The 12,325-nt window shown below is 46.8% G+C and overlaps 1 protein-coding gene across 1 annotated transcript in view; it reads left to right on the top strand.

Moving 5' to 3' along the window:
* The window catches only part of LOC147461448 (uncharacterized), a 57,851-nt gene extending 45,740 nt beyond the window's left edge, over positions 1–12,111 (top strand). The window contains exon 2 of the mRNA XM_086509007.1: positions 11,714–12,111. Coding sequence (XP_086365133.1) covers positions 11,714–11,914 — 201 coding nt within the window. The 3' untranslated portion in view covers positions 11,915–12,111. The remainder of the gene's footprint in view (positions 1–11,713) is intronic.
* The last annotated feature ends 214 nt before the right edge of the window (positions 12,112–12,325 follow it).

Raw genomic sequence — 12,325 nt, 5'->3', positions numbered from 1 at the left:
GGATTGTACGCTCGTAAATGATCAAGCCGATGTCGAAGATACCGTGTACTGCAGCAATCACTGGAGACTGCACGGACCACTACCGGATGGTGTCCTGGAAGGAGGTAACTCCATCCTCTGTGAAAAACACATGCCATGTGGCTGCTGTCCACCCAAAAACGCAACTGTGAGGTGATGAAAACGCTGCTGTCCAGCGATTTTCAGCATGATCGTACACTTCCGGCAGAGTCCGGAGCGGTGCAGAGGGTGTAGGAAGGATGGTGAATCCCTGGCACAACTCGAGGTGGGCTGAAAACAGAGAAAACAGCAGGTGTTTATGGCTGAAAACTGTAGCAGATGAAGAGGATTTCTCCGGCAATGCACCGGATGCAAAACCGGGAAGAAAGGAAAGATCCGAACGGGTATGGCTAGCGCTCCTCCTTTGTTGTAAAAACGCTGCCCTGCTGTCCTGAAAACGCAGATCTGGCTGTCCAAAAATGAAGATCTGGCTGAAAACGCAGGTGGAGTAGAGGGTTTTCCAGCGACGGAAATGTCCCAGAAGTGTAGCGCTGGCAGCCAGGAAGTGATCGCCAGATTTGGGAGCAAAAAACTGCAGGTGGAGAAGGTCCTCTGCGATGAAAACTCTCCAAGTTCCATCGCTTGACTGGCTTTTGCAAAACGCTGGCAGGTCTGATCCCTTGGGAGGAAAACCTCATGCTGGTGGTGAAGCACTGGTCCCATGGAGAGCCTGAAGCTGCTGCTACCATGTGTACTGGCGACTGATACCATGTGAGCGCATGTGAGAGAGAGAGAGAGAGAGAGAGAGAGAGAGAGAGAGAGAGAGAGAGAGAGAGAGAGAGAGAGAGAGAGAGAGAGTACACACCAAAACGCTATGTGTAGGAAGAGGGGGCGATTAGCCCCCCATGACTACCATGAGCAGAAGACCCAATACACAATGAACCAGATGATGGAAGTGGGTACCCCCTGGCCCCATAAATAGGTGCCCAAGGGGAGGTAGGGCAAAGCTTGGAAAATTCCCCCACTACCCAACGAGAAATAAAATAAATATGAGGGCGCCCGGACAAGGTGGGGGGTTGGCCGAGAAGTGAGCGGCTGGATAGTGTAGTCTAAATGCATATGTAAAGGGTGGCCAGCCCGGAGGCACACTAGCCGTACATGCATGCCCTAGACGTGTGAAGCAACAGTGGTGTAAGTCTTAACACTTCTCACTCATGGAATTGGAGGACCTGCCACTGCCGGTAGGACCATGCACCTTGACCGTATGGGGGGTTACAATTGTGGTGCACCTGCGAGAGGGTAGTTGACTTGGTGTGCACGCTCGACCACCTCGACATAAAGAAGCATCGATATGTGCAGTCATAACTTCTTTGACATGACATATCGCATCATTGAAGACATGCATTAGCAACATAAAGATGTTGATTGCGAGTATCAGGATATGTTAGCGGCCTACGACGACAAAGGAAGGCGCGATCTAGATCAGCCTGTTAGCTTTGGAGTTTTGGCATTGTTTGAACAACCATCTCTCCCATCTGCTTGGAGAATTTTATCATTCCAGAAGAGGCATTGCATTGTCATTGATCTGTACACATCTTTGGTAGCACATCAGCTCCACACCATCTGCATCTTCTTAGCAATCGATAGCCATCAATCCGGAGCCAAAGGCCTCCAATCCGAGGCAACCACCACGGGAGTTTGCAGGCATCGTGAGCCTACATTTGCAGCCACATCCATTGTAGAGACGAGGATTCATCTAGAGCTTTCATTATACGGCAATCTAGTCGAAGCCCCAAGAGGAGCCTCTCTGAGGAGTTACTTGGCAGTTTCATGAGGCATCATACAAAGGACTTGCCATGGTTCGTGGGCATTCCAAAGGACATATTCATCTTCATCTCCCATTCGGTGTTGCTCTTGCCAATCTTCCTGTGTAGGGGCAGCATAGGTTTGCTGGTAACCTTTGTGGGCATCGATGTTTGCATATCCTGCCATTCGCTCTACGAGCATCCATCCGGTTTGTAGTTTGGCTCACACCATCTGAGTTGGGGCAGCAAAGGTTATTGCTTGCCGGTAACCAACATGGGTATCGTTGATCTAAGAGGCAGTCCATTGTTTGCGAGTAGATGTATCATCACCATCCTTGTGTTTTGGACATTTCCACATCACCAAGAAGAGCGTCTCTCTCAAAAGTCACCATGGAGGACATCATCTAGAAGGAACTTCATCCGAGACCATATTATGGTGTGCATGGAGTTCAGTACTGTCATGAGGCTATGACAATCACTAACCTTACTTGTTGGTTTCTTTCCCTCGATTTTAATTTAATTTCTAGGACCCTTTTTTTAAAAGTCTCAAACGGCCGACGACCGAGAGTTTCACCCGCAATAGTAAAGGCCAGGTCACCATGAGTTGGTCGGGCAAGTTGGCATTGAAATTGGAGCAATAAAATGTTGGCTAGGCTTAGTTTAAAGTCATCTAGGTCCCACGTGACCTTTACAAATTGGTAGGTACTAGGAAATCAACTCAAAAGAGGCAAACTAGACACATGGCGGCACTAGGTGAACTTGCAAGGCCACATCAGCTGGGCGCGCCTAGTTTGAGAGAGATCGGTTTCGGCTGCCTCTTTTGCATGGTGAGACTACCATGTGTGTGAGTAGTGGGTGCAAGTGATCACAGCTTTAATGGAAAGCTTGACTTCTCCCCTGTTCTATGTAGCACGATGATTCTGCTCTCGTGCACCTCTCTCCCGCTTTGAATATAGAAATGTAATGCCCAGCTCAAGGGCTTTCCATCTGTATGTATAGTTGTGTGCGCTCATCCCCTACAGATACAAGTGAACTCGAAGAGATTTCACGTGGGGCCGAAAGATTTCAAGGATGGTGGCATGAGAGTCAAAATTTTCACTTTTTCCGGGGTGAAAGATCGGAAGAAAGCATTGCAATTCCTACAACAATTCGACAACATTTATGCCTTGGGAAACTATACAAAAGAATCCAAGATTTCTCGAGCAGCGGGATTCATGTAGCGGTGGAGTTCAATCATGACACAACCGCATGCTCCAAGGACCTGGCAAGCTTTCAAGACAGTCTTTGTACGCAGTTTTATGACTTCTCTCTTTGAAGTCTGGATTTTGGTAGAGTGGGGCAACTTGAAAATGCTTGCCACCGAATCCATGGACGACTATAACCAAAGGTTTCTTGACGTGTACCTGCCTAGGTTCGTTCCCTTGGAGGTCCAATGTGAGCGATACACCATTGGACTACCATCACCATTGCAGGAATATTCTCTCTCCAAGCAAGTCTCCAGCATGCAAGAGCTTATGGACCATGCCGCGGTCGGCTACAAACTGATGAAGGGAAAGCTAGAGTTTACCACAAAAGAACCTCCAGCCACTAACCACAACTCTCGGCAACAACGAACAAATTCCGAGAGTCTTGTGAAAGTCAACCGCAAAGGCTTCGTTTGACACCTCAACAACGAGACACCTTACTACAAGAAGGCTCGGGACAACTAGAATGATTATGCCCTGTTTGAAAGCATCCAAAGCATCGTCACACTGATAGACCAGCGGAGACGACGCTCGCACCGACGGTCGAGAGAACCCCAATGCCACCTCCAAGTAAGAGAGCTAGACTCGTTATTGGACTAGGATGCGATATCTATGGCATACGTCTTGAAAGTACAAATGAATTGTGTCACAAGACGGACACCACGTGCCAATAGAAAAGAAAAGACTGATCAGACTTTTAGCACTTCAATAACACTGAACTGAAAGAGAGACAACACGCGACACGGAGTGGCATAATTCCACCCCAGAGAGTATTGGCTCCAAACCTTGGCGCCCCTTTCGGTATTTCTTTATATTGCATCAACAGAGTACAAGCCGGTACTCCAGACTCTGCACCTTCTCCAAGAAGCATTCTAGAGAATGAGCTCTAACCTCATATTTAAAGGCCCTTGGCTTGAAAAGGAGTTACAGTGAAAAGCCTTCAAAACTCAAAAGCTTATGGTCCAAAAGCAATGCCAAAAAGCTGCCAGGGCGTTGTGCGGAATTCCGTACAACTGTCACGTCAGCAGTCAACGCAAAACGCGGAGCGTCGGTACAATTGCCACGTCATCAGTTTTTGCGCGTGCGCGTGTGTGTGGTCTTGCTTTATTTTACTTCATTTATGTCACTGGGGCCCCATCGGACGGGGCCCCATAAGTTGGTAGGACTTCTTCTTTTGGTACTTGTTCTTCTTAGGATTTTAGGCCCCTCGGCTAGGATTTGCAAGTTGGCTCCATTCTTCAGGGCTTTGACACGTCAGCAGTTTGTGACAAATTGTATCGAGCATATGACAAAGTCAACGGCTTGAAAGCCCTTATTTTCTTTGACCCCGTAGTAGCTGCAAAGAACTTCATCCATCCAGAATTCTTGAAATAGATGGACTTTGATTATGATACAGAGGGTGGAGAAATTGAAGCTGAGCTAGCCATGGGGCAAACTCAAAAAGTGGTACCGCTCATTGGTGCTCTTCCAGTGACTATCCAAGATTATCATGAAAAAGTCGATTTCCACATTACCAACTTGGGCAATTGTGATGTTTTGTTGGGCAAGAATGATGCGACTCTCCACATTCGGAACGAAACTATTACCCTCATGCAAAAGGACAAGCCAATTGTCCTCAAAGTTCGGTTGTCCGAACAAAAACCTGAATGAATTTTTTACTTGTTTTGTAGTTAGATACTTTTGAACTCTGTAAATATTGTTTGAAATTTGTATGAAATGGATGGTATCTGTTTTAAACATGCCTTGGTGCCAATTTGAACTGTTTCACTCTGTTTTTAATACCGGTTTCACTGATTGGTGATTTTACTGCTGGATGGAGTAGTGAGAAATGCTCTTTTGGTAATGTCCGAACCTCGGAACGACGCAGACGGGATGTCTGGGGGGCGTTTGGTTGTATACTTGAACCAAACGACACACGCTGCAGTTTGGGGGGCATTTGGTTGTAAAAGGCCTCTATATCTCCCGGCCTGGACCTTTTTAGGTTTTGCGGGAGGAGTGATGAGGGAGTCGTTGAATAGCTCATGGCCCAGACCTGGATGGTTATTTGTGGGGGAGGTGTTCATCGGCGGCTTTATGTTTCTATGTCTTGTAACATGCATATATAAGCATTTGTGTTGCATTGTGATGTGCCAACCATTGAATATTCCTTATTAGATGAGATACTTCTGGGAAACCAACGACCCAGGATATCAAGAGCTCCAATCTGGAATGAGACTCTTTATTGGATGAGATTCTTCTGGGAAGTCAACGACCCAGGAAATCAAGAGCTCCAATTTGGAATGAGAAAAATGATTGTCCCTCCAAATGTCTCTCAGAATGACCTTTGGAAAATTTTGAGCTAACTTGAGTTTTTTTGCAGATATGCTGTAATCGTGGACAATCACTTTCTTTCAAGAAGGGGGGATGTCACAAATTGCTGACGTGTCAAGCCACTGAAGAACGGAGCCAACCTGTAGATCCTTGCTCAGAGGCCTAAACCCTAAGAAGCAGAAGCAACAGAAGAAGAAGAAGCGGAATAAGTTCCCACTAACTTATGGGACCTTGTTCGATGGGGCCCAAGTGACACAAAGGCATTAAAATAAAGCAAGCCCCTACACACACACACACGCGGAGAGGATGATGACGTGGCAGTTGTATGGATTTCCGCAATTCGCGTTGACATGATGACGTGGCAATTGTACGGATTTCCGCAATTCGCACTGACATGATGACGTGGCAGTGTGCGGATTTTCGCAAAACGTATTGGCAGCTTTTGGGTGCTAGTGCTTTGAAGACCGGATGCTTTTGAGTTTAATGTTTTTCATGTGATCACTTTTCAGGGCCAAAGGGCCAGAGGGCTCATTCTCTGACATACTTCTAGGTGAAGGTGCAGAGCGTGAGTACCGGCATTGTAACGAGTTCAAGTAATATAGAAAGGGGCGCCAAGGTTTGGGGCTAATACTCTTTGGGGTGGAATTCCGCTACTCCGTGTCACGTGTGCTCTCTCTCTCTCTCTCTCTCTCTCTCTCTCTCTCTCTCTCTCTCTTTCTCTTTCAGTTCAGTTGTTATTGAAGTGCTAAAAGTATGTTCTGCACGTGGTGCCCGTCTTGTGACATCTACTGCCCTCTAGCGAGTCCACGGGCCGGTTTCATCGTTTTCAGCAAGGAACAAAGCACATGAACTTGGAATTACACTATGGCTAACAGAGTGAATGACACCAGCAAAGAGGGTTCCTTTTCACAGGACAGACAAGTTGTTCCTTCTCTAGTGTTAGAGGTTTGCGAGAGTTTATAGCCACCCCTGTCTGCTCCTTTTGTTGATGTAAATGCTCCACAAGGTCAAGGGTTTATGATTGGGCAACTAGACAAGGATGCGTTCAGGACACAGTTGGTTGCTACTGTGACCTGCCTAGCTCAGTGTAGGGATCATCAGGACCTCTGTGTCTTCAATACCTAGCAATACCAACAGTACCCAACACCAGCTGTACCAACAATACCCACAATACCAAATGCCAAAGTACCCCGTAGTACTAAGCACCTACCGCAGTACCCCTCAACATCCCTAGCCAGTATCCATCAGTACCTCATCAATATCCAGCATCAGTAGCATCAAGTACCCATTAGCATCTCAGCATTTCAGCATCATTGTATCAGCATTATGCAAGAAATAAAGCAAGTACTTGCTCTGGCAACAGAGCATATGGGTCTTTGAGGGTGGTTGGACGAGCTAACTCCTACTTCTAGGGTTTAAGACAACTTAGGAGGGTGCGCACCCTTGTGAGCCTGTACGTAAGACGTGCATTTCCAGGCACTTTAGCGAAGTTGTATACCCTTTGATTGCACATGAGCACAACCAATGTTTGCTAGGTGTAGGCACCAGGGAGTGTTCCCATATAGCAATATTAGTACTAGGTCTTGGTAGTATCTATATATGAAGACCCTCTTATCAATAGGTTTTAAACTTATTATTAAGTGACAATTAGCCAGCAATTACAAAGTCGTGGGGTGCCTTTTGGCCTTGCTACTCCTCGACCTAGCTTTCAAGGACTATATAAGCAGCCCTTGACCACCATTTGCAGGATAAGTTCAGTACCTGCAATACCTCAGTCCCCTGACATTTCTAGCCATCAGAAGCCATGGTGTTTTTGCAATCAGACTCAGCTATCAATGCTTTTCACCATCGCTGCAGGGACAAGAGCAGCCTAGCGTTTTTGTAGATCTCAACCCATAGCATCAAGAATTCCAAATTTCAGCCTCACCGTACCATCGCAGATTCAAGTCAACATCCTTAGCATTTTCAGTTTTCAACCCTTGGCCTCGTAGATCCAAGCATCTACTGCAAGATCCCATCAGTAGCTCAACATCAAGGACCATTGTATCTAAAGCAAATACCTCTATAGCGATAGAGAGGGTGGTTTTGGACCCCATCCGGTGCTAGTCTTCTTCTCTCTCTATCCCTCACAGAACCTTCACTCATAGTATCATTCTCTCTTCTCTCTAGACTATTGCACATCTCTCTCATGAAGTAATAGGAACGCCCTTGAGAAGTAAATGGAACTTGAGAACGCACTGAGCACCGATCCTACATAAATCACTTTCGCTACTTATTACATGCATCTTGCATCCCAATGGCAATCCCATGCGACTTGGTCCAATTAATGAGAACACTGCTAGTCAGGCACGATCTATCCAAAGCCTAGTGCAAAGAATTTAAGATTGGCAAGGAATACTCCTGATGTCACGTGCACATCTAACCTTATGTGCATGTGGACAAGCTGTACCTACCTCTAGGGTTTAGGTAGCCTAGGAAGTGTTCTGGCACCTTTGTGAGCCTGTACGCCGGACGTGCATGTCCAGACACTTAGAGTAGCTGCATACCCTTTGATTGCACAACCCATGTCATTAGCATCAGTACCCAGTACCAAGCATGAGCACTTTCCACCGCAAGAACTTATTTTCCCAAATTGCATATGAACCACCTCTTATAGCCAGTTTATTAATAAAGTGACTTATGGCATTCCAGAATCGTGAGGCTGAATAAGGGCTGCTCGACCCATCATTTTGCAGCTATATAAGGAAGCCAGGGGGCGCTAGTAGAGAGCAGAAGACACAGAGAGTACCAGAGGAGCTCAGAGCAAGCAGTGCCCCGCAGTACAAGACTCTCCAACGTTTTTTCAGCCACCATCAGCGTTCTGGAGCAGCAGCATTTTGCTCTCCATCGGCGTACTGCCGTAGTACTGTCCTAGATCAGCCTCGTCTCGCCGTGGCCAGCCATTTCCCTGCGACAAGATCACCGTTCTCAGTTTTCAGCTACCCTCGATATTGTCGGCGATAGATCAGCCCATTAGCTTCGCCGCACGACCCCGATCTCATCAGCATGCCTAGCATTCAGATTTCAGCAGTCCTCGGCATCGTCGCAGATTTCAGCGGTCGTCGTCGTCGTCGTCGTCATCAAGTACCACAGCATTTAGAACCATTGTACCAAACTTGTGCAATCTAAAGCAAATACCTCTCTAGCAATAGAGAGGGGGGCCCTTGGAGGGGGGTTTGGGACCCCATATGGTGTCGTCTCTTCTCTCTCTCTCTCTCTCTAGCACTCTCATGCACTATTCTCTCACAGTGTCCACTCTTGTTTTGATCATTGCACTAAGGAAGGAAGGCTCTCCCTTGAGCACTCACTGATCACTGCTACATTGATTGAAATATTTTTTTTGCGCAGCAGAGCTTGGATTTTTGGCTGGATGCTGGATGCTGGCCCATCTCATGCCTTCATGTACAGATTTCAATGTGGGGCCTCTTCCTCACGATTGGAGCTTGGCTGGATGTTGGCCTATCTCATACCTTCATGTACCGATTTCGGTCCTTCCTCTAAGATTTGTGGATAAGCTACTGTCTGCGCCACTTCATGTTGTTGATGGTTCATGCTGGTTTGCCAATGGGGACATGGGCGGGCAATGTTGGCTATGATCAGACTTGTTCATGGTGCACCTTACATGTAGATGAGACTATTAGCCACTGCCTTTAGTTTGCCCCATGCACGTATGGTTTAGTGTGCAGTTTGTGCCCTGCTATGCAGTGTGGGTGTTTGCACAAGTTTTGTTTCTTGGGGTTTGGTTTACTGGATGTTACAATTGACAGGTTCTCACCTTACTTTTGAGGCGGAAGGAGAGGGTCCCATTTTCCTGTTGACAGATCTTGGCTACCAACGAGGCACACTGGATATGTTGAGAGATACTATACATACTTTTGAGTCTCCCCCCCGCGAGCTGATTTTCGTTATTGTAGTTGCAGTCACCTTGTGGATGATTTGGAAGGCTAGCTGCTACCATGTTATTGGTGGTCAGCCTTCCACTTCCGGGGATACACTTACTGGCACGTGGAATGAGTTAGTTCACAATCTTTTGTAGTCAGGGGGATACTTCAGCTGGCTCCTCCAGGGCAGGTTTGCCGCGCAGTCAGCGCCCTCTTCAGCTGCTTTTAGTTCAGGCTGCCCTGGTCGATGGCCCCACCACCTGCTCCATCTCCTGATTCACTCGTTATGGTCTGCCGTGCAAATCTCTGTTGCCGCTGCCACTGTCTCGCCTTCGTTTGGCGCCTTTGGCAGCTTTGAGGAGTAGCCCTGCCCACAGCCACCTTAGTTTGAGCAGCCAGTTTGTCTTTTCTTGTGGTGCAACTATTCTCTCTCCATCGTCTCTCCATACAGTGTGTTTGCTGGCTGCTCCTGCTTTAGTTGTTATCGATGCAACTGCCCGCCGTCTCCTTCAACAAATCAGCTTGCGACTTGCTTGCATTCAGTGGTCTTGTATGATGTAGAGCTCTGTTGCTTTCCTTTGGTTTTGTTTCTGCGGTTTTTGTTTGTTTGTTTTTGTGTGTGCTTGTTCTTCCTTGCTACGGGGGGTGGTTGTGCTTTGGGTGTGGTTTATGAAGCTGGATGGTTGTTGCTTTTCATACCTTTCAGGCTTGCTTTTGTGTGTGTGTGTGTGTGTGTGTGTGAGGTTGTATGTGAGTGTGTGTGAAGCATATCTGCCTGGTATGTTTTTGGTGTTTTCAGTGTGTGTGAAGCATATCTGCTTGGTATCTTTTTGGTGTTTTCGTTTTTCATGTATCGGCTGTTGGTTTTGTTTTGAGATGTTGTGGTGTGTTCGGGTTCCTGCTCTTCCCCTGTTTCATGCTGATGGTGGTCTTATGGTGGAGCTCGAAGTTTCCCTCCCGAGTTTTGGATTACAAGAGCCACCTTCAGCAAGTGGATTGTCTTCTACCCTGGTTGACATGTCCTTGACTGCTCCAGCTTTGTGGGCCATTCTGTGGGACATCCTTATTGGTCTCATTGATGGATTTTGATGATGCCAATCACTTCTTCTCTATCATCTTCATCATCTCTCATCTGTTTTCCCATAGCCCTTGCTTTTAAATGGCACCAATTGGCGGGCCTTGCTTGACATCGAGCTACTACCATGGGAGCTATTCCTTAATCCACATCACCGTTGGTGGTGTTTGGGTAGCCTTGGTCCTTGGTATGCAGTTGCTAAGTGAGCTTTTGATGGGAGTGCCCATCTTTCAGAGGCTGCTGTGATCCTCTCTCCACTTAGCTTGCCAGGGGGCATTTTTCTCTCTTTAGGAGGCGTTTTATCCTTGGCTTTTCAGTTAACAGTTTTGCCCTTATGGCGGCTAGCTGTGTACAGTTTTTCAGATGTCGCCTTCGGGCATTCTTTGTGAACTGTTTTGTACTTGCCCTCAGAATCAGTACCAATTGGCCATTGTGAGGGGATTTTAAGTATAAGAACTGAGCCCCTTTTTCCTGCACACACACACACACACACACACACACACACACAGAGAGAGAGAGAGAGAGAGAGAGAGAGAGAGAGAGAGAGAGAGAGAGAGAGAGAGAGAGACGAGATTGTATTATCGTCCACGGAGGTTAGATATGTACCATGGGACCAGAAACAAACATTACAACGGTTCTGACTAAGTAGAAGATGACGATGACGATACATATCAGTTAAGGACTGAGGGTCCATTGGAAGGGTAGAAAGAAAGGGAAATGGGGAAAACAAAAACCTAGGGAGGGTCAGCTGTGGAGAGAGCTAATTTAGGGTTTTGAAATTCTTGGATGATGGCTTTACCACCTGGGTAAACTGCCCATTTACCTTGTTTGCGGGCTTCATGTACCTTCTTGAGCTCACTTGCTTTGGCTTTGAGTTGGTTTGTGGTTAATTCTTCGGTGATCCAAAACGTTGTTCCCTTGAGGAGACGGGATTGGCGTAGTAGATTTTTCTGTTCTTCTTTGTCCTTGAAGGTGAGAATACAATGCTCGGGTGGCACATGCTTGTGTGTGTCATTGATCCAGGAAATGGTTTCAGGCTCGATGTTGACAGGTTGAAGAATGTCACTGAGTTTGGCGATTGCCTCTTCGAGAGTGTCCTCACTTGTGCACCAAGGTGCGTGAAGTCCTCCAATCCTGACCTTAAGGCCAAGGAATTCTTGTAGTTTGCATTCTTGTAAAACTGCTTGTATCTTGGTGTTGATCTTCTCGGTGTTGCTTCATGGGCTTCTTTCACTGCTTTGACGGTTTCGGTAAGGGACGCTCCAACACCTTGGGCTTTTTTTTTTTTTAGAGAGAGAGAGAGAGAGAGAGAGAGAGAGAGAGAGAGAGAGAGAGAGAGTGATTGATTGATTGATTTTGCAGGCCCTATCCATCAGCCAAAGGTCAGAAGCTGTGGATTTGGGGAACCTATCATTGACCGTCCGCCAGCAGGACGCCAAAATTAAGTCTCTAGAGAGCGAAGCAGGGAAGCTGCGCCAAGAGTTGAAACAAGCCAATATGTCATCGGAGGTTCAGAAGTTGCGACGAGAGTTACAAACTCTGCAGAAGAAATTTGAGAGCTAGAGTATCTGAGCGTTTGTCAGTTGTGTAAATAGACTCCACAAGTTTCTGTTTGTTTCTGTACATAAGAAAATTGTGATGAAAAGAGTGAGGTTTCTTTCAGGTTTCCTCACAGGGTCTTAAGCATGGCTCTTGCAATCTCTTTGGGAGTGATTTTAAATCACTGTTATACAATCAAGATTGATCATGTTAAAATTATCCATCAATAATGCAACACGCTAGGGCTTTAGAAAAGCAGTCAGATGTCCACTTTGATGTTGTTTAGACAGGGGTCTGTAACTTAGTTGTACGAGTAATCTCGCAGGACTGAGTTTGACTGGTTATTGGAAATTTTCGGACTCCGACTGCGAAGCTGGTGTGCAGTACAAAGCCCGAGGGGCTTGCCTTGCTCAATCTCGCTTGGGGGGGAACCCT

The sequence above is a fragment of the Adiantum capillus-veneris genome, chromosome 3 (assembly GCF_014529385.1).
Source record: "Adiantum capillus-veneris isolate H3 chromosome 3, ASM1452938v2, whole genome shotgun sequence".
In the NCBI taxonomy this organism is placed as follows: domain Eukaryota; kingdom Viridiplantae; phylum Streptophyta; class Polypodiopsida; order Polypodiales; family Pteridaceae; genus Adiantum; species Adiantum capillus-veneris.
Note: the sequence above shows the minus strand (reverse complement) of the source record. Positions and strands in the feature narration are given on the sequence as shown.